The sequence below is a fragment of the Cupressus sempervirens genome, chromosome 6, assembly GCF_028749045.1.
Source record: "Cupressus sempervirens isolate cs-2001-9-10 chromosome 6, ASM2874904v1, whole genome shotgun sequence".
NCBI lineage: Eukaryota > Viridiplantae > Streptophyta > Pinopsida > Cupressales > Cupressaceae > Cupressus > Cupressus sempervirens.
In genome coordinates, this window is record NC_143123.1 from 583,647,144 (window position 1) to 583,670,479 (window position 23,336).

The 23,336-nt window shown below is 37.6% G+C and overlaps 1 protein-coding gene across 7 annotated transcripts in view; it reads left to right on the top strand.

Annotated features, from left to right (window-relative positions):
* LOC149553589 (Pseudouridine synthase family protein) overlaps positions 1-23,336 on the top strand; it is a 321,934-nt gene that overhangs the window by 148,061 nt on the left and 150,537 nt on the right. For 3 of the 7 annotated variants that reach the window (XR_016353129.1, XM_089789006.1, XM_089789007.1), the window contains exons 8-10: positions 10,021-10,120; positions 10,846-10,905; positions 11,050-11,097. Coding sequence is in view for 6 of the 7 variants with exons in the window: in XM_089789006.1 (XP_089645132.1) it covers positions 10,021-10,120; positions 10,846-10,905; positions 11,050-11,097 (208 nt within the window). In the remaining variant the exon portion in view is untranslated. The remainder of the gene's footprint in view (positions 1-10,020; positions 10,121-10,845; positions 10,906-11,049; positions 11,098-23,336) is intronic. The other 4 variants (XM_089789008.1, XM_089789009.1, XM_089789010.1 and 1 more) reach the window with 2 other exon arrangements.

Here is a 23,336-nt window from a genome sequence, read left to right on the forward strand (position 1 = left end):
ACAATGAATGCATTCAATATTGTTTTTCTTAGCAAATTCAATGTCATTGTGGTGTTTGCATCAGATTATAGTATATCATTTAGAGCTTGCTTTGAAGTTGTCGATGAGAACACAACTAGAACAATCCAAGTTACCCAACAAATGGTTACACAACTCTTGAATGACCACGAGAAATGTTATTGTTTAGGACAAGACTTATTCCTTGTAGGCTTCCAACTCGCTTCCTTAAACAGGAAACCTAGAGATATTTGACGCAAGGAACCTTTACATCTAATTTAGCTATTGTGTTTTTCAACTATTAAGCAACAAAATACTTAATATCAAGATAATAAAGATTACAATAACCTAAGGATCAGCTACTTCCCATAAACAATTACCTGTTCTTCAAATCTAAACCCAACTCCAACAAAATCATAAGAGATTTTCTACTCTTTAGGCTCTGCAAAACCAAGGCGGGTGCACCTGAGGGATGAAAGATTTTCAATCTAATACTACATACATATTTTATTCATTCCATGACATTTCACAGCAACACACATCCCTTATAGTAGATCTGGTCACAGTTCTTCTGAGATTTACAAATAATTCTGGGCTGTAGCAGCTAACTAAAACACAGGGATTAAATGCAAACAAGTGCTGACCAGCATTGACATTCTTCAAACAGTAAAGTAAAATTGATTTTGAATTCAAGCTTGATTCTTGTTCATGATCTTTCCATCTGCAGACTGAATCAATCGATCAGTGCCTCATCCATTGGGATTCAGAGTCCATTCAATTTCTACATCTAATTGACTGCATTACAATCAATACTATTAGCAATTCTCATTGAAAGTCATTCTTACAGACATCCTTCCTATTACCATGGAAACCCTATCAATCTCACTAAAGCATTTTACTTAATTCATTGAATTAAAAAGCAATAGTGAATTGACATACAACTTGATTTAATTGCTTTCAATTGAACAAGCTTTGCTCATACAACTTCAAAATGACCAAGTAATAAAAATGGAGAGAAAATTCAGCCAAAACAGATATGGGGACAATTCATCTTTGTATTAATTTCCTTTGAAAATTGTACACAATTGGAACAAAACTTAGAATGACTCAAAATAAGACATCAAGATCCTGTAAGATTAATGTATTCTTAGATATTTGCAGAGAAACACATCATAAAGTTTACATCAAGAAATTGGACCGAACAAAACTTAGCAAGAACTAAAATTATGTAGTAACTCGGACCCTTTCTCTAGCCCTGCAATCACACTTGTATAGGGTGAGATGCAACAATCTTCAGGCATAGAGAACTAACAACTATCCTTTAGATAAAAGATATTTACATTTGTTACTTGTCATAAAGGGCAAAAATTTGTGCAACAAAAAACTTTACATCATAACATTCCTTGTGGTGGGCCTATTTTCTGTTACACTTTCTAATGCTACAAATCTCATGATTGGCTCTTTTACTATTCTGATTCCTTGGAATATGTAGCCATCAGGTTTGCTAATGATGTGTCTGGCCTTGATTCATGCAAATTCACTTCAACTCAAGGATCTCCACTTGCATCGTCATGTACTGTTAAAACAACAATTATGTCTAAGTCCTCTTCTGCCGCATCATTAGTTGGAACCACTGTGCTTTCCCCTTGAGCTGGTTCTTCTTCTTTGTCTTCTTCGGCATGCACTAATGTATCATCTGTTTGGTTCTCATGTTGGTCGGCATCATCTTCTGCTATTTCCATTTGCTTTGAATGGAAAAAATCATCCATCCATTTGTTGAAGACTGTATCATCTGGCCAATCAAAGTTCAAAATTTCTTGTTGCTTCTTAACCACCCAAACCCCCTAATTTATTTATTTCAACAAATTCCTCTTTGAGGGAATTATAAAACAGTTGCATTTTAACAAATTCTTCATTTGTCCTAGCCCATAGCAAATGTCCTTTATTAATGACTTCATTTATTCTTTGACACAATAAATCATTTAATTCTTTTCCCCACTCTTCTTTCTCTTTTATTATGTCAATCTCTTTGAGTGCTTGGGGAAAGAGATCAAATTTCTCACCTAAATATTTAGAGAGACAAATTATTATTCTTTTTTGCACTGCCACCCTCTTATTATCAAAATCAGATAGATCCGTAGTTATATCAAAAGTTTTTTCTATCTGCTCACAAGATAAGCTAATAACTAAAATGCACAAGAGGGTGATATCCTTATCTCTTCCATCCCATTTACTCAGGATAGGTTTCAAAACCTCCTCACCACTTTTTATTTCCTTCCACATAACCAATATGTTCACCAATTGTTCATAGAATGCTGGCCAATCAATCTTATCTACCAGATATAAGATTGCTTTTCTAAGTTTTTCTCCATATTTATAATTTAGCTCATCTTGCAAGGCCCACAACTTATTCTTTTCTTCCTCAAACTCCTCAGCAGTATAAAATTCTGGCCTTTGTGGAGTATCAGGGATCTCAATAAAGGGAGTAGATGTAGAAGGCTCCACAAATGGGTGAGGGTAGGTGATTCTTGGCCTAGTAGACCGTCCCATCACTTTATTCTCAAGTTCAATTCTTTTTTGAACTTCTTTATTGTATGCATCCAAAACCTTTTCATATCTATCTTGCAATTCCAACTTTTCCTTTTCCTTTTCATAATACAATTGATATTTATAAATATTAAATGATAAAGGAATGTTGAAAGTGAAGTTCTGTTCTCTCGCACAATTGACTATGACAGTAGTCCCTAAGCTACTGATATATATCCCTGCTCTACCAAGATAAATAACATAAAAGAAACAGAAAGAAAGGAAAGGTCATGGGCACCAATCATTGCCTGTAATGACTGGTTGAGTTGCATCCACTCGCTTCCATCCATTTGATACCTCGAACCGCATCCCATCCATGTGTCTGAATCCTGTCTTCATTGAAAAGGTTGTTAGATCGAATGGATCTAAGCAATACCAGTGTCTCACTTCACCTCACATTCATGTTCTTGTCATGATACTCATCGCAGCAAAATAAAAATTTATATCGGCAGGAAGGAGAACAATCATGAACACAATGCTTTTATACTGACATGTTTGTTTCCTGTGCAACACAATCATGACAGATATAAGTATTAAAGGGATGTATTAATTTATGAAACCTTTTACTTCTATGACAGAGAAAGCATCTATTTCAGCTTATCTTCAAATCAGAGTAAGAAAAAGCAGAAGTATTAAAGGGACGTATTAATTTATGAAACGTTTGACTTCTACAACTAGGATACTTCAGCCATTTCTATATCAGATAAAGCATGGATTTTTCAGCTAAGAGTATTCTACAAATAACTGTGCTAAATAGATGAAGTCTACAAACACCTGCAAGGAAAGCAATCAGGATGATGAAATAAAGAGAAATCTTCAGATAATTTAAGAGGTTAAGTATCTGTCACTAATATGTTCTAAAATTCTCTAGCATGGGTTATGAATCTGCTGCATAAATAGTTGACAATGAGAACTAAATAAAACTACAGCTTTAACAACAGATGTTTCTGTTCCTTCAAACTCAATTTTCAGCCATGTAGATAAAGAGGATATCACAACATCATGCAGACAGAAAAGAGATATCAGCGACATGAATAATGATGCAATTAATAAAAGGTTTTCCTACATATACCACAGAGAGTGGAAGCCATGCTTATATTCGAAGGACTCATGAAGCTGCTACAAACAAACCAGAATATATTAACAGCAGCAAGTGTACAAATGCCAGGAGGATGGTGGAGATCGAAAACAATAAAATGTCTACAACACAAGAGAAAGAAAGTTTTGTTACAAAGCTATTTTTTCTTTAACAGAAGAGAATGAAATAATGTCAATAATGCCAAGCAGTGGCGAGAAAATCTCTATACCCAATAGCAAAATGACATCAAAAGTCCAAACAGGAAGGAGCTGAAGATTTCCATGTCATGGCTGAAAGGAATAAACTCCAGATTTCTCAAAAGAAAGAGTCTGCTGTTTGAAATACAAGCAAAGTCCCAAGATAGATCACTCACGGCTGTAGGAGAATGGCCATTTTTTTTTATGGAAACAAAAAGAAGAAGAAATAGCAAGTGGAAATGTCCGGCTACAGCAGAAAATCAATGGTATCCAAAACATGGTTCATGCCGCAAAACAAGAGAGCATCAACTACAACAGATATCCATTCATGGCACCAAATTTTAAGAGAAATGGTGAATCAAATGTTGGCAAGACAAAGCCATGCCTTAACTTATTCAAATATTCCAATGAAAAATAACTTACAGCTACATGATAAAACCTCTATCATGGTGCTGACTCAGCTGAAGACCATTCATACAGCTCCATAGAAGATCAGTCACGGCATCAACTACAACAAACACCCAGACTCACGGCTAGAGAAAATCAGGAAAAAGTGCAGAGCTAAACCAGATTTCTTCATTCTCAGTGGCTAGAATAACAACAAAATGGAACTGTTTTCGCAAAACGATAAACCTAGATTAGAAGATATCTAGTTAGGGCATGAGTATGACCACAAAGAATAGGCAAAAAAGAGGCCTCGCAAATCCCCCAGATCTTTCCTTTGTCGACGACAGAGCCGAGGGTTTGAAACCCTTCTTCATTCTTCTCCAAAAAATCCAGATTATTTGAATGAACAAATGACCTTCTTTTAGGTCTTTTCTTTTTATTACTCCTCAAGTTGATTGAAATAAGATTTCGGGTCCGCCAGATTTCTTAGAAGGGGATGTTTTATTAAACATTATGATTAATGACTCTTTTATTCTGAGTTTTTTATTGTCATGTTTTATAAAACATTTTTTTTATTACTTATTTTTTATTGCATGTTTTAAAGATGTAATTATTATTTTATAATTGATATCTTTTATATCAATTATTTATTAATAATTTTAAATGCAATTAAATAATAAGTAAAAATGGATTTTTCCATTTTTGATTTAAAATTAAAGTTTGAATCATTGGTCAACTTAGAGATGAGGGATAGGTGAGTTGTAATCAGTGTAACTTGGGTGTGCGCACCCGAGTCAAAAACTTGAAGCACCTGGTGTGCGTATGCACTTGGTGCTGGTGTGTCATGCATCCGAGTACCTCTGTCGGCAAAAATTCTGCCACCGCACCTCGGTCGCACCGGTTGAGCACCCGGGTGGGACACGGTGCTCGGGTGCTTGGCAGGTGCTCGGGTGTAGGGGTGTTTGCGGTGTGCGGTGAGCTAGATGGCTGAAAAAGTTAAAAAGAAAAAGTTTTTTTTGCATTTTTTTTAAATTTGTTTTTTAGGCATGCTAACCCTAATTGGGTGTGGGTTCCATGTGGTCTATTTGAAGGTTTAATAAGACCAATAGACCTCATTTTCATTTCACTATTTCATTTAATTGTTTTGGAGTAGCAAGGAGCTAAGTGAGAAAAAGAGTTTGGAGGAGTTTGTGAGAGCTTAGTGGGTGATTTTGCAAGGGATTGCAAGATCAAGAGGAGCAAAAGGAGCAAGAAGATTTGATTTGGCAAGTGTCTCCCCAAGTTCAAGGTAGGTTTTTTATGTTTTACAACTTTTTTTGATTTTAGAAATCAATTTATAATTTCTAAATTTAGTATTTAGTTTTACTTTCAAGTTTCAACTTAAATTTTTGAATGTTTCATTCTTGAATTTTGTTGATAGTAGATAGTTAATAGTTTTATGTTTTTTATTATCTATATTAATTTTTTCATTGTTCTTAAGATAAAAATATGATAATATGGCATATGTTGAAACATATTGAGTATTTAGTAGTTAGCTTATTTTAAAAATATTTTTAAATAGTAAATGCTGCAATTAAATAGTAAACTTTTCAGTAGGCTGAAACTAGTTTGTATAACTTATGTTTACTTGGGATCTTGATGGAGCAGATGAAAGCATGTTGGATGGATTCAGGCTGCAACATTATCATGGATGGGTGGATGGACATTAGTCATCGTCCACTCATCAACATTATGGTTACATGCACCGAGAGCCCATACTTTTTGAAGGCAGTTGATTGTTTAGGGCATCATAGATATGCTGATTTTCAGTTTCATGTGCTCAAGGAAGCCATTGACAGATGTAGCACATGTGTGCAAAGCTGCAGGGAGGCTTGTTGAGGCAGCGTATAGGCATATTTGGAGGACTACATGTTGTGTGCATGCCATGAACAATGCACTCAAAGACATTGGGAAAATACAGTGGATTAGAAAGGTAGTTAATGATGGGGGAGAGGTGCAGATGTTTATTTGCAATCACCATACATCACATGCACTTTTCAGGAGCTTCACAAAGAGGCAATTTCCTGAAACCAGTTGAGACCAAGTCCGCATCATATTATATTCTCTTGGAGAGAATGATTGAGTTGCAAGAGCCATTACAACTCGTGGTTATGAGGCAAGAATGGAATTGAGGCCTGAGTCCAGAACAGAGCAGGGGAAGAGGGTAAAGGAGACAGTGAAAAGTGATCAGTTTTGGAGTGACAAAAAATACATTGTCTCCATCATTACTCCAGTGTTTTAGGTGATCAGATATGGAGATGCAGATTCACCTAGCCTTTGAGAGGTTAATGAGTGCATTGATTCCATACTTGTGTAGATGAGGGCTGTTGTGCATGAGAGAGACCCCACTCTAGCATTCTATACGGATCACATTGAGCCTATCATTCATTGCAGGTGGGAGAAGTTGAACACTCTTTTGCACATGACTGCCTATGCGTTGAACCCGAAGTGGTACATACTTAGGCCTGGTAGAGTCACACCACTTCGGGATGATGAGGTGAAGAATGGGTTCTTTTGATGCATTGTCAGGATGTATGATATTGAGACTGCTAGTGAGATTCGCATCGAGTGGTCCGAATTTGCTAGTCTTTTAGGTAATCCTTAAATCTTGATTCAGTGCTCTAAACTCTTTATAATTATAAGCTCTTTTAATAATTAATTGTTACTTTACTTATAACTTTATTTAAGTTATTTTAATATTATGTTGTAAACTTGTAGGATACTCAGATATTACAAAGGTGGATCTCAAAACCATGGCACAAAAGAATCCCATTTTGTGGTGGAAATGTCATGGGTCACAGAAGTCAAAGATTACCTCACTAGCCATCCGACTGCTTTCTCAGAAGTCAAAGATTATAAAAGTCAAACATTACCTCACTAATTCCAGCCCTTTATAATCTTAACTTTAAGAGTTTTACTTTACTGATTTTATTTTATGATTCATTGATTCAATAATCATTGATTTACCATTTATCATTTGTTACAAATTGTATGAAAATTTGTTTATAACTTGTAAATTGTAACTTTCAACTTTGTCATCTCAGGTGTCTAGCTCCTTAGCTGCAGAGAGGAACTCATCCATCTATAGCTTCATTCACTTTGTTAAGAGGAACAGACTCACCTCTAAGAGAGCAGATAACTTGGTTGCTGTACATGGTTACTTGCGACTCAAAGATCACAAGACACGTGAGTACAAGGAGGGCCCTGCAGTACGATGGAATGTGGAGCCAAAGTATCCAACTCAGATTGATGAGGATGATGATGTAGTAGAAGCCAACGTAGGGCTACTTGGTGTTCCTTTAAAGGATTTGGATCTTACCCACGAGGAGTCTAGTAGTTCCAGTGATGAGGGCTTCGGTATAGGGGATGATTAGAGAGCATTTGAAATGATTCCATTCTAATTTTGACATTTTGTCATTTTGTTGATTATACTCACTTTAATATGGCTATGATACATTATTATTATGTCATTGTTTCATGCTATTCGGCTCATTGTCATCATGAGCATCTTTATGATATATGATATTCATAGAATCATATTTGAACAATGAATTTTGAATCTTGCATCTTGAACTAAGTTAATTTGTTAAATGGTCATTGGTAATGCTTATGCAGTTTCAAGTTTGAACTTATGGTTTGTGAATCGTATTTCAATTTTCTCTATTCAACTATATTTGGTATGTTATATAATATATTGAAATATCATTTCATAATTAGCATTTTCAGTTATATATATTACATATATACTATGCAACCCCCTCCCCGCCAGTGCACCCTCGCCGTCCCCCCGTCGTCCCCAAATTGAGGCCCTTTTTTTTCGGCACCCGAAACTCATCCTGATGTCCCCCTACACTGCTGCACCCATGCGCCAGGGTAACACTAGTTCTAATGCATAAATTCAAGGGATGAATTTTCAGTTAAAGGTGTAGTAACATGCAGTGATGACCAGTCAAAACGCCATGTGTCTCAGTTATTAATTTTAAGCTTGGAGTTCTGACTCATGACTTGAAGTCAATTATGGAGAGATTTTTGGCATTTGTGGAGTCTCCTATTGACTTGTCAACATGTGTATTTGGTCAAGGCACAGTTTGGAGCGCATGTGGCATGATTTGGGAGTTTTTAGACTTTTTTGTGAGCAGTTTTCTCTGATTTTCGACCCTCACTTCCTATTTTGGTGGGAAGATGATTGAGTTTCATTATTGTTATATACTTCTCTTTTTGATAGAGAATAGGTCCAGATTATGAGAGGAGAAGGGTGCATATGTGATATTTTGTCCTCAATATCTTTTCCTCAATTTTTCGGAGCTATTTGTGCAGATGTATTGTTCTTTGGGCTTTTGATCGTAATACAGTGTTCATTGGACTCAACTTTTGGAGTAAAGATTTGGTTATATGTCTTTGGTGATTGATGTTATCTGACTGTGTTTTATTCAAAAACTTTTTTGGTAATGTCTCATTTTATTTTGTTATTCATAGGTCTTGAGTTGTGTTTTCCTTGGTGATATATTTGATTGTGATGTATTTCCTTTCATAATATTCATCTTTTAGCCTTCTCTTGAAATATTTATATGAATTAACATTTCCTTCATGGTGTCTTTTGTGGTTATTTGTTGAAAGTGTTCATTGTGTCATATAATTTAACAATAATCTACATTATTGTTCTAGTTTATCACTTTAATTTTCATCATTTATGTTTTCCATTTACAAGCCTACCTTTTTACTCTTTTCCATGCAAATTTTACATCTTTGATTAGTATAGGTGAATTCATTAGATATATCAGATAGGAACCGGCCTAGAATCTGGAGGTTCAGTCTGGTCATAGGTTACCCACAAGCTCAGATTGATCCCATGTTGCTCCAAAATTGCTAAAGGTTTTAGGATTTAAGTATTAGGGTGCATATTTTGGAGATAATAGTACTAAAGAGAAATAAAGTTGCCAAGCATTCCCTTTTGGTTCCCGCCTTTTATCCTAGAGGACATAGTCATCAACTTGAAACTCTGTGTTTGGCTTTCTTATCAAATAATCTCTTTACTTGCTTCTGATGTGTTGCAAGCCTATCCACCACTTGTGTTCGTTGTTCTACCACTTGATGAAGGAACATAATCGTTTTGTCCAAGGAACTTTGGAAAGTTTTATCTTCGACAACCTTTGCTAACTTGTCAAGTCTTATAGGAAAAAATAGCCATGAGTTTTCAAAATCTTGTTGCGGAGTTTTTGGGCAAGTAACTCGCCTGGCATTTTGACTTAGGTGTACTTGTGAATCATACAAAAACTCACTAAGTTTTTCATGTGTGATATACATAAATGTGCATATCTTATGAATGGATCTACAAAGGATGTTCCATTTGTGCGAGATTGGTTTTGCAGTACAATTTTATTTGTTGTTTCTTTTGTAAAAGATAAAAAAGTGATAGTGTGCTCAGGCTGGATTTATAGATAATTTTTATAGAAAATACTCTATTGCATAGGACTTTATTATTTACTAGACAAAATTTGTTGTTAGGTTGGTCATATTTTGTAAAAGATATCTCTTACTATCAAATGCAGTATTTTTAATGTTTTTTTTTTTGAGTTTAAAAGAATACGGGCATTTGTAAATTTCAATAGAGTTTTTAGGATGTAATACTTAAATAATGCAGAAACTTGTTGATGATTCTGAATGGTACCTAAATTGACTTTATTGATGAGCAGTAACTTTTTTATATCTATTTTGAGTTCTTATCTTCTGATGCAGATGAAAAGGAAATTGATTATGTTACAGTGATGAACAGAGCACTTCCTAGTGATATTCGTGTTCTTGGTTGGTCTCCCGTACCTGATCACTTCCATGCAAGGTTTTCCCTATTTCTTATTGGTTCTTGTAATGTTACGTTATAATATAAAATGATGTGTATGGCTATATAATAAATTTACAAGTGAGAAGTAGTTTTATTTTTCAACTCAAAAATAAAAATGGAGAGTATAACTATTAATTGATACATCAGGAAGTATTAACTTGAACATGACAAATAAGTAAACTATGATAAATAAGTTGTCTTGGACAACTAACTGTACCATAAAGATAGCACTCCTGATGAGAAGTATGAACCAAGTAATGTATCAAAAAGTGAGCTTCTAAAAAGATAAGACCGGCCTTGAAACTCAAGAAAAATTGTGTTTACAGTTTCATTATCATTATCGGAGATTCGCAGGCTGATTTGTGAGGGGCATTCTCACTGTGGTTGACATATATAATTGCACTCTGTGGATCTTGTTTTGTAAAGTTACACTTCTGAGAACTTTAACATGCATTGCACATTATACAGCTAAAATAGAGTGAAGGGCCTATGGGTACAGTTTTATCAGTGGTTGATGTTGCACGTTCCTATCTGGGTAGTGATGTTTTACATCCAAATTCAGTTACAGTTCCTAGAAATGGAGCCCTTTTGCTAGTACTTTTATACATTTGAATAGATTAGCTATTGTATTTCTTGTTCACATTTCTTTGCCGCATTGAATTTAGTTATAATAGATGTTATTAGATAAGACAAATTTATTAATGTCCAAAAAATGACTACAGAACGGGTCAAAGGGACTGCAAAGATTACAAGAAGGGGCCAGCCTACAGGGGCATCAAACGGTTCTGAAGGAAACACAAACCATAATGCTCTATTTGCTAATTCATCCCAATTATTGAGGGTTTATGGTTTAGAGAGACACTATGTTTGGAAGTTATGTTTGAATGAATTTTAGTTCTAATCTGAGCTCATCATTGTGTACGCAGGATCAAAGAAGCCAATTTAAACCAAACACCTCCATGCCAACGAACAAGGTTTTTTGGTTTCACCATATCATGATATTTGTATTTTTTATTTTTTGCATATACAATACATTTGAAAGAAAAACAACTAAGTTACTGTTTTGGGTATGGGTATGGGTATGGACAAGGGTACAAGTACAAGAATCTGATACAGAGTATGTGAAATTATTTTCAGGTTGGGTATGTTTGGGTGTGTGTGTGTATATAAATAATTATATCAATTATATATAGAAATAAATTAAAAGTATATACAGATTTGTAAAACTTGTTAATGTTTGGTAGCTTTTGTCGGATAAACCTATATATAATTATATATGAGTCATAATTTATATATATAAGTTTATTGTTATTCGAGAGAAATAAATAAATAAATATATATCTATATATAAAAATAGTTAAACGTCACTTGGAAAACACATACCAAATACAATGGCAGTGCTTATTACATTTGTAGCAATCTGGGAAATTTAACAAAACTAAATCATTTGCATAGAAAGTAAAACATTACTATAGTACCTCAAAGACAGGGCACATGCAAGGAGTTGCAGTGGTGTGGTTCTTGAACCAACGATGAAGACTGATTGTTTCTACCATTTTGAAAAATGTTTTTTTGCTGTCATTCTCCTTTTTTTGTATTACCACTTAGATTTTCTCCAACATTGTGGCCATGCTATGTTAGATGCACTCCCCCAAACATGGTGCATCTGTATTAGCAAACTGGAGCGTAGTCATGGCAGGCTTGACAAATTTCAATACATATTCCAAACGAGCCCTCCAATTATCATCCAAGATTAGTGACTTGACCAGTTGGGTCCTCTCTACATTTTACTGCTTCCATACACCCCATTGGTTGTTGATACCCTTTTGACCCAATGACTCTTGCACTTCAGAAGTTATCTCAAAATAACTGTATGAGGTGCAAAATGAGTGTCAACATCCTAGGATCATGTAAATAGTAATTTAATAACACATTAAAAAAATTTACAAATTTGATACTGAGTATAAGATAAGATACTGTTATTAATGTCAAACAAGAGATCAACTAAAGGGTCCAAGGGATTGGAAGATACAACAGGGATGAAGGACAATCCAGTTGGATAGTGTCCGAGAAAGAGCGAACAAGAAAACAAGTAAAGGAAATAATAACAAATGAGAGAAGGACTAGATATCCTTTCTTGGTAAAAAGAAATCCAACACTGAAGGATAAGGCCCAGGGTGACCAAGGGTCTAGGCCCGTCTCTGAGTAACACTGTAGATAGGGTGCCATTGTCTTATTAATCCATGACAAGGTTTAATAGATTTGGTTTGTCTAGAGATGGGTGTAGCAGGCAACTGCTTCATGCCCCTGGTGGGTGAGATGGGCGGAAAAAAGACGTTGATGAGCTGACCTGAGGCCTGACTCTGAGAAAACATAAGCTGTAAAGTGTGGTCAAGGAACTATGAATTCTCTCGGAGGTATAGCGCTAAACAGTGCTGGCCGGAATAATTGAAGAAGGCCGAAAGAGATCTGCAATCTCTGAATAAATACTGAAAACCAACCTTTGATCTTATAGTATATGGGGCACTAGAAGATGAAATGGATCTCAGTCCTTGTCTCTAACAAGGTGCAAAGGCGACAAATCCGGTCATCTCTAGTCCAATGGTGATCCGTTTGGCACTGAAGCTAGTGAGAACCAACTTTGAAAGACCCTAGGGAGATGTAGAGGCGCGATTCCAACACCGACTCAAGAGAAGGGGCACACAATAATCCCGTCACAGGTCTCTAGAAAGTGCTTAGAATAGAAGACCATCCGTGGGTGCAGATGCCAGGAGGATAATCTAGGTCATGTTGATGTATTGTCTATATATGTCAAGTCTGATGTGCTAATTCAACTCTATTGCGAGGCGAGGAGATGGGCGGGAGCATCCAGCGAGAACTGGTAAGGCAAGAGACAATCAATGTCAATGTCGATTGAGCTCAATAAGGGAGTGGCATGGGTATACTAGCAATGAGCTCTGTTCATCAAGGTTGAGCTAGCATTATAAATGAAGAAACAATACGCGAGGTAGGAGTATCTATGGCGAGCATTTGCGGAGTTCACAAAGCCCTTGAGGCAGTGAAGGAATCGGATCAAATCGAAGTTGGTGCTAAGTCTGAACTAGTGAACCTTGAACTCGACCACGATAATATTGTGCAATGTACCAGTGACATCTAATAATCAGACGGAGGAGAAGGGTCTTGGCTTGCTCGATCAATGCCCAAGCAGAATTGAGAAGGCTCCCAAACCACATAGTCATATAAAACTGTCGATTAGACCAAAGAGTCCAAGAGAGATAACTTGGACTTAGTGTCTTGAAAGTAGTGTAACGAGACTCGAACTCGGCTCGGACTCGGCAAGGGTAACTTGACTCGTGACTCGGCTCGACGGTGACTCGACAAAGTGAAAAAACCTCAAAATTTTGAGATTTTTTAGGATTTAAAGAACATTCCATGCACCCATTATTGAATAAAGCATAAAGACACAATAACATCATTAAATAGAAGATAATTTGATCATAATGCACATGCCACATACTTAAAGTTAAAAACTTAAAACTTAAAAGTCAAACATCGATTACATATATACAATACTACAAACTACAAAGTTACAAACTTACAAAGGTAAATTGCTAAAAGTAAATACTATATTACTAGCAATTAAAGTCAAACTAAGATAAATCCATGCAAACCATCAAAATGTATATGTATTATCATTTATGCATTATGAAATCCAACACATCAAGATTCAATAGTCATCATCAAATTCAAATGTTCCAAATGCTGATCATATATTAAGTTACTGTTAAACTGTTAAACAAAAAGTTAAAACAAGACTATAAGTCTACAGCTATGGCTCCTAGTCGGAGTCCTCATCATCATCCTCATCCTCATCGTCATCCTCATCATCATCGTCATCCTCATCCTCATCCCCAACCTCAGTCTCAACCTCAGGCTCAGGCTTAGTATAATCTACAAAATGCCTCTTAGTAAGGCGTCTAAGGTAGGTCCTGGATGTCTCAGTAGCCATAGCATCAGCTCGTGAGGTGCCTCTAGGATCAACTGTACTCTCTGCCTCTGGCTCTGCCAATCTCTGTGAGCTGCCACTAGGAACAACTGGAGCTCTCTGGTCCTCTGCTGCCATAGCCACAGCCTCAGCCTGGCCCTCTCTATCTGCCTGGTCAAGCCACTGTAGGTCCTCATCATCAAAGACAGGATCAGTAGCCTCAGTGATCCAATCAGACTCTGGATCAACCTCCTCTAGAGTAATCGGAGAGGTGTCACTATCCAAAATCTCCCTGGTCCTAATGCGCAGGTTGTAGTGCACAAAGACTAGACTATTCATTTTCTGCACAGACAGCCTGTTACGCCTCTTTGAGTGGATGTGCTCGAACATGCTCCAGTTGCGCTCACATCTAGAAGCGCTACTTGGCTGGCTCAAAATGCGGATGGCGATTTGTTGAAGGTTTTTGGTTGAAGGCCCAAACATTTGCCACCATCTATCTGAATTTTGAAAAAAGGAAAACAAAAAAATATTTGTCTCATTTCAAAATTTGAGCTTTAAGTTTAAAGCTAGAAATTTATAAACTAGATTGTATAAGGCTTAAGCTGCAATCTTTACCTGGCTGCAATTTTGTACGACCTTCTTTGCAAATTTGACTTGAAAAAATGGGCCCTGATGCAGTATTATAGGCATCCATCTCAAGCAATATATCTGTCGGATTAGGAGACATCTTCAATACCACTGTGTATAGGCCATTAAGAACCTCCTCATCTGCCTTGAAATCATCAAGGAAACGGTATGCCGGATTGAGGTAATAGGCTGCTGCGTGGATGGGCTTATGAAGCTGATTTTGCCATCTCCTATCAACTATGTCCCAAATAGGGCCATAGTTTTCCTCAACTCCTACATATTTGGCCTTAATAGTCTCCTTGACCCTATCCATGCCCTCATAAATGTAGCCCATACAGGGCTTCTCGCCATCAGCAACTCGTAGGAGGGCTACAAGGGGCTTGGTGATCTACAAAACAATTAAACAAAAAAACCATTTAGTGAATGATGAAACTTTGCAAAGTTGCACAATGAATATAAATAAAAAATATGTATGACAGAAATTAATTTATAAAATTTTAAGACTTAAGCTTTTAAAATTTAAAATTACCTGCACAATCTTCGAACATGGCTCTCAAAAATCATCATCATCATAAATGCATTTTGTTGCATCTATCCCCGCAGGGCTGCTCGCAAAGGAGGAGGAACTCCATTCTGGACCAACAAACATGCACCTCAACTCTAACCTTGAACTCAACAAGGATTTTAGTGTGATAAAGTTAGAGGCAAATCTTGTGATACCAGGACGAGCCAACTGCTTTCCCTTCGTGTATTACCTCATAGTGCTGAGGACCAAGGCATGATTATAGATGAACTTACAAAGATTTTTTGCCTTGGTAACACATGATTTCACCCATACAAGCTTGCCAATATCCTCTAACATGAGGTCGATGCAATGGGCCATACATGGAGTCCAAAAGATTTTTGGGTGTCTCTCCATCAATAGTTTTCCTGCAGCAATTTTAAATTAGTTAGTAAACAATGAAAATTTTTGATGTATTAAAAAACTTTTAATTTTCAAAATTTAATGAAAAACTAAAACAATTTTTTTTGAAGTAGAACTTAGAAAGTTAGAAGTTCAAATTTTACCTGCAGCAACATAATTAGCTGCATTATCTGTCACCACTTGGACAACATTGTCTTCCCCCACCTCCCTTATGACCTCCTCAATAGTCTCACATAAGAATTTTGCATTTTTCACACGTGAGGAAGCATCTATGGACCTCAAAAACATGGTGGATCCTGAAAGTGAAAATTAAACAAAATAATTATCATTCAAGAATCAAGAATCAATACTCAATAAAACAAAATTTTCGTTATTCAATAATAGTATACATTAAATTTTAGACTTCAAGAAGTAGAGCATGATGAATTACCTCCGCTAGAAACAAGAAAATTTAGGAGGGTTTTGGACCTCCTATCTGTCCATCCATCTGTCATGATGGTACACCCTTTTTGGCTCCAAATCTTTTTGTGGTCCTCCAACTCAAGTTTCATCTCCTCAACCATATCTAGCAAGAGGGGGTCACTCAACTCATCTTCAGTGGGGGCTTTGAACCTCGCACCACAGATGGAAACTGCATCAATCATCCTCTGCCAATAAGGAGTCCTATTACATTTATAAAAACATTTTAATTAGCATATTTCAAATTTTCAACATCAAGTTAAAAACTTAAAAGTATAAAATTGAATATTAATTTTAAAACTTAAAACGTAAAACAATCAAATATAAATGAAGTTGAAAACTTGAAGTACCTGGCTGCTATAAATGGAATGTCGCAGAAAAACCAAAACTTGCAAATTGCTCTTACTCCAGCTTCATGTATCTCTCTATTCCAGCCCATGCTCTCAAGTGAGGGTTGCGCACCAGAAGTGGTACGCGGTACAAAAAAGTTGTCCAACTTACTAGATTTTCTGACTCTAGGACGAAGAAGAGCAGCACTACTAGAAGGGGCAGCAGCAGTAGCATCACTAGAAGTGCAAGGAATAGATGTAGAAAAAGCACGAGCAACAGAAGCACTAGGACGATAGGGGGGACGGGAAGAACCTTCTCCAACACAGCCTACTGACTCAGAAACATTTGCAGATGAGCATGGAAGGGAACTAGAACCAATCAAAGCTAACTCTTCTAATTTTTTTTTTTTAAAATTCTTTTTCTTGTTCATATTTTTCCAAGGCTACATAACAAAAACGTTGAGCCTCAACAGATGCAGCTCCACAAGGCTCAATATCATGACCACGTAAGCCAGCAATATGGTATTTTAATCTATTTATCCCCCTACTATTAATGGTTTTGCAAAATAGGCATTTTGTTTGAGTTCTCTTTCTACCCGGAAATTCTATGGTGAACTTCCAACACTCATCTTTTTTGTTGCCTTTAGAGAGCTTGGGTTTTTTACCTCCAGAAGCCATTATGACTTAATTAAGGAACAATGTAAAGGTTGCTGCAATAAGACATTTTAGACCAAATATTACCATTTCAGCATTGCATTTTATGAAGATCTAAATAAAAAAAAAAACTCATAAACAAACAAAAAAAATTCATGCAAAAAACCCATAAGCATAGACAAAAAAATCATCAAAATCTAAACAATCAAGTCTTACCTCTTTCAAATGCTTTGGGAAGTGTTGAGAAGAGCTCCTATAAACTCCTTGATGATCTAAATGCAAGCTCCAATGTCACAAATACAAGCTTTTCTCCTCCTCCTTTCAGCTGGTTGCAAAAGAAGAAACCTCTATTTCGTTTCTACCTCTCTCTCTCTTTCTTCTTTTCACTATAGACTGTTATGGGAGCCCTTTTAGGGTTATATGAGTGAGATATGTAAAAAAAAAACATAAAAAAAAATGCAAAAAATTATATTTTTATGGTCCGGTTTCGTGCCCGTCGCGGCCGAGTCAAGCAGGCCGGGTCACGCGATCACTCGGTGACTCGCGAGTCACGAGTCATTGTGACTCGGCGAGGTCAGCGCAGCTCGCTGACTCGCCTGACTCACGTGACTCGCCGCGAGTCACGTTACCCTGCCTGAAAGTGATGCCAGAAGCACTGTCTCTCCAAAAGGGCAAGGGAACCCAACCCTTTGGCAACCCTAGGCAGGTGAGAGGGCCTCACGTTGAAGCGGGGATCAGAGAACTTGACCCCAAGATAAGTGTACGAAGAGACAATCTCGATTGCCTAACCCTGAAAGCTAAAGTGAAGATGCGAGGTCTTTAGATAGTTGAAGACCATAGCTTGTGTCTTGCTCAGGTTCACAACAAGATGACATTAGTCACAAAAAGAGGCCAACCCATCAATAAGCCTCTAGAGCCCCTCCAGATGGGAGGCTAAGAAAACCACATCATCTGTAAACAGGAGAATGGAGATTAGAACCTAGTGTAAGCAGCAACCATCCCCAGTGAGCAAAGCATCACTGAGGAAGGCCTCAAGCTCATCAATATAGATACCGAATAAAGTGGGGGAGAGAGGGCAGCCTCGCTTCACCCTAATGGTTCTCTGAATTGGATCAGAGAAATCCTTAGGAGTCCTAAATCTGCCAACCATCGTCTCATAAAGTCTCATAATCATTGTTAGAAGAATATAAAAAATACTAATGTCTCTGAGCCTTTGGAAAAGAGACCCTCGAGGAACGGAGTCAAAAGCCTTACGAAAGTCTACGAACCAATAGTAGACTTTCGCAGCGCGATGCCGAGCTTCCTCAATGTTAGCTCGTAGTGTCAATATGTGATCCATAGTCTAGAGATCGGTACGGAACCCAACTTACCCTCTAGCCTAACACTACCTCCTATTAAGCTATTTGAAAAGAGTAGTATTTAGTGATGTGGCATAAAGCTTGGCAAAGGTATGCCCAATCATAATGGTTCTGTAATTGTCAGGGTCTGAAACCAACACAAACTTATAGATCGGATAAATCACACGTCTCGACCATCAATCAGGAAACCTAGTGCAAACTACTGTGTTGAAGAAAACCGAAAGAAAGGAGCACAAAATCGGTCTACCGAGCTTATAAACCCTTGCCTAATATCCCTCTTCATCTATGGCTCTACTGCATCTCATGAGTCTGATAGGCTCACAAACAGTGGAGGGAGTAAAAAGATGGTAGCACCAGGGGGGAAGTAGTTTGAACGTGCAACTAGATAGGCATATTTGAAAGGGTGGAGGCATGGGACACCAACTAGTGTTAGTTAGGGGTGGAAGGTGGTGGAGGGTGGTGGAGGAACAAGGTACACTAGAAGGCTTTTCAGGTTACAGAGGGATCTACTCTCCAAAGCCATGAACGACTGCTTCTTGTAGTGAAGAATTTTTTGGTACGAGGAAAGCAATTGAGTATTGGAGGGGGAATGAGCAGCGAAGGAAGCATGTAGGGAGTGGTGGAAAGATTTAGAGTCGTCATCATACCACTAGTTCATGGGACAAGATTTTCGACTATTGGGGTTGAGGTGGGAGGGAGAAGTGCAATGTGGGATAAAGAGTAGGGTAGACTCCTAAATACAAGCAGCGAAAAGGTCAAACAAGGGTGAAGCTTGGTAGGCATTCGAAAAGGGGTCAGGGGGGAGAAACTGTTTGAGGTGGAGGGTGAAGAGGTAGCAATTGCACTCTGTGAAGTGGAAAGCGGTATGGGTTCTTGAGAGTAAGGATGGGGGTTGGAGGGCGAAGCTAGCAATGATGCTAAGAATGGAGTGGTCGGCCAAAGTGAGATGGGTGACTGTAAAGCGGCTAACTGTGGGGATAAATGAGGTTGGCGCAAGAGCATAGTTGACCACACTCGCAGCCCCAAAATGAGGCCAATAAGTGAAGAGCTCAGAACTCGAGAAACAGGGGAGGCTATTTAGGATCAACAGATTGGAAGACTCACAAAGTTGGAGGAGATAGCAATCATAGCATGAAAGAGGCCCAAGCAAGTCTCGAGAGTAGCACTGAAAACCAATATCGGCTGGATCAGTTTCCTGAGTACAAGTCAAGTCCAAAGTGTTGTCATGGAGAGGGGTCTGAAGATCTCTAGTTCTTTCATTGAAGTCACCCAGAATGATAATGTTGCCCAAGCTCGAAAACTTGGAGATACACTCGTACAAATTAGAGAAGGGATGTCCATCCACCGGACTATTATTGCATATGGAGAAGTGGTCAGCTAGAAGTAATAGACTGCCATAAAGATGTCTCTGAGATGGTGATCAGTGTGGCTGATCTGGATCCACATAAATCTAGCTGAGGTGTCAGCGTGAACCATTGTTGTAACACTAACAAGGTCATTGTTGTGAGGTTCTCACACCATCGCCCCAAAATTTTGGGGACCCCCTTTTTCTTGATCACCTTGGCAATAATTTTTTGAAGTTGTCCAAAAATTTCCGATTTTAGAAAATTTCACACCTTGGACACCTTTGGGCTAGGGAATGGTTAGATTTATTTTTCATCCGGTCTTAAACTTGATTTTCTGAAATGAGTAATTTTTATCCTTAGGCCGAACAAATTTCAAAGAACACTTGGCAAGATAAAATTGTAAATTTTGTACTTAAATGGATTTTGAATATTGGATATAATTGTATAAACTAGAGTAATTTTCAAAAATGAAACTTTTGTTAGATTTGGTCTTTTGGAAAATCTTGAATTTTTTCGGTGAAAAAGAAATTTTGATAGTGAAAGTGAAAATGAAAAAAACGATTTGAAGTGCTAGGAAAAGGGATTAATTCGATTAGAACAATTGGAATTGTTTGCAAAATGAAATTGGAAAAATTGCATTAATTTTTGGTTGAAATATCGCCTTGAAGATTTGTAAATGTTGAAAGAAATTGGCGAATTAAAGTTGAAAATCGATTTTGGCTAGCTAGAGTTGATTTTAATGATATTTTAATTGCCAACATGCTTTAAATGATAATTTTCAGCATCTCCTAATTTTATTTTGCAATTTTTGGACCTAACCGGCAATTAAAAGTGCAAATTTCACTATAGGCAACATAATTATGGCTTTACATTTAAGTCTGGGCCAGAATTGTTCACTAATTAAATTTTTCTCTCCTATAGGTGCAAGTTGCCAGCTTGGGGGAGTGAAGGGAAGATGGTATAAGAGGGCTCTTCCCTCTCCCATTTCTTCATTCCATTCCAAGCTTTCTTCCATACTTGAGCGGATTCTAAAGAGGGCAGCGATTTTCCTTCCTTGGGCGATTTTTTCTTTGCTTGGGCGATTTTTGCAAGGAGCAGATTTTCATGTTTGAGGTCTGATTTTTTCTTCCATAGAGAGCTGTGATTTTTTTCCCTAGGTGAAATTTGTGGAGGACTAATTTTCTTGAGGAGTTGCGATTTTGCATCAGATCTGGACAATATTATTTGGTAAAGGAAACATATGATTGAAGTTTGATATTTTGGCACATGCATGGGCGATTTCAAGAGGACAAAATTCTGATTTTTCCAGCTAGGGTATCATTATTTGCAAAGGGCTTGGACTTTCTAAGGTCTGATCCGAACTTCAAAGAAGACCCGACTATTGGTAAAGGTAAATTCAATTCATTCTAGAGCTGAAAGGTAGTTCTTAAGCAGATTTCACTCCTTCTTCTTGCTTGGTTTTGTTTCCCTTATGTTCTTCTTGCATTTATCATCTACCACTTCATCATCCCATCTATAGGTTGGAGATTAGAGAGATAAGTGTAGAATCCATGATAGGTCATTTGACGAGGTAGAAATAAGCTAGACCACCCTAGGAATGAAGTTGGGAGATAAGTGTAGTCCATCCTAAGGTAACGAAGGGGCAGAAATAAGTGGTAGTCGCACCCCTAGGTTGAAGATTGAAGATTGATAAGTGTAGTGATAAGACTTGGCGAGGCAGAAATAAGTTAGAATCCGTCAATAGAAAGAAGGTTGGAGATCGATAAGGGTAGTCCATATCACTTAAAATGAAGGGGCAGAAATAAGTGTTTAGGATGGTAGATGTTAGTGCAAGCAAGAACCCAAAGGGAATGAACACCAAGAAAGACAAAGAGGACATGATGCCCAAGAACACCTTCTTAAAAGTGAGTCGAATAACCAATACCAATATCGATACAATAAACATGATATAGCTGAAGAACAGACTGAAGGAAGGACAATCCCCCATGGCAAAGAAGATATGCAAAAGTGGAATTGTACATGCAACGGCCTTCCCTCCTACCTTGCCTTGCCCAGAGTTGGTTATGGAATGTGCATCCAGGTTTAATTTGGTTAGCAAATCCATCATTTTTGTTGAAGGGAAAAGAGTGTGGCCAAACTTGGCAAACAGGTGATCGAAAAAGCATTTAACATTCCCCAGTACAAGAGCATGACAGTAGTAATGATGGACTAGGTGGCTAAGTTATTTCAGGATAACCAAGAGGCTTATTTCATGCATCTAAAGCAGGATTGTCTACACGAAGGAAAGAAGGGAGTCACTAGATCATCTAGGCTTATCGTGTCAGACTTGAAATCAGAATATGGCTACCCCATTGTGCTTCTCAGCCGGATCATGGGCCTAGCTCAAGGTATGCAATTTGAAAATTGGATGTACTTCTTTATTGATGAAATTGAAAAAGGGAAAAGAAGATTTGATTGGGCTAGGATCATGAGTGAGAACCTAGAATTACAGCTTAGGACTGTGCAAAACGAAAAACAATTCTATATGGTGTCGTATTTGTTCTATTTGATTGCAAGATTGTATGAAAATTTGGGACTTAAAGCCTTAGGAAAAATTGGTAATGGGCCGGGGCAATGTTTGGTGCATGAATGCTATCCATAGCTTCATTTACACAACAACAAAGACTATAAAATATTTTGTGACGCCTTTGCCATGAAGACAGTAAGGGTACTACAAGGGACACCTGCTAAGAGGCTCTCATCAGAAGTAGAAGCAAAGATTAAGAAATATGGGAGTTGGTTCATCTAGTTTCCGCAATTCACATACATTAAAGTAGCAGGAAGCACATTTTGCCCCAAGAGGCTTCCAAGGTAGCCACCCGACAAGGTAGTTTTGATGGAATTGGCTAGGCAACTTGAGCATTATGACAGAATAATGAAACTCAAAGGTGAGACAGGGATTATCTTCTCATTCGGAATTGGCAATGATAGTTGCCCCAATCTTTTCACTTTTGTAGCTGCGAAGAAAGAATTGGAATGGTATCATCTAGGATGGTATAGAGCAAGGCAAGGATTCGATCCCAATGGTCTTATCAAGGCATCTCATGGAAATACATTCAAACATGTTCCTACCATAGAGGATTTCAGGGCCAATACATGTGCTAACTTTCACGTGAGGAAGCTAGCTTTCTCAAGATTGTCAGTGAACATGATAAGAGATGTCAGATGGAGAGGCCTTGATATTCCTGATCAATTGGAAGATGATGAAAATTTGTTGAGAGAAGATTATAATACAATGGAGGGGACAAGATTGAATCCAGTAGATTGGAATGATCACCAGGATCCTTCTTTGGAGGCGGTTACAAGAGCAGTTGATTTGCATACTAAGTCGTGGTACAATGGGAAGTTGAGAAAATTGCAAAGTCAAAAGGTACACCTTACTTATGAGAAGATGAAGCCAAAAGATGGTCCAGCGGAATCAGTTGGACAGAAGGGTGAAGGAGGTAGCCTGTAGGAAGAAATAGTTAGAAGCAAGAAGAGAGCTTTGGAGG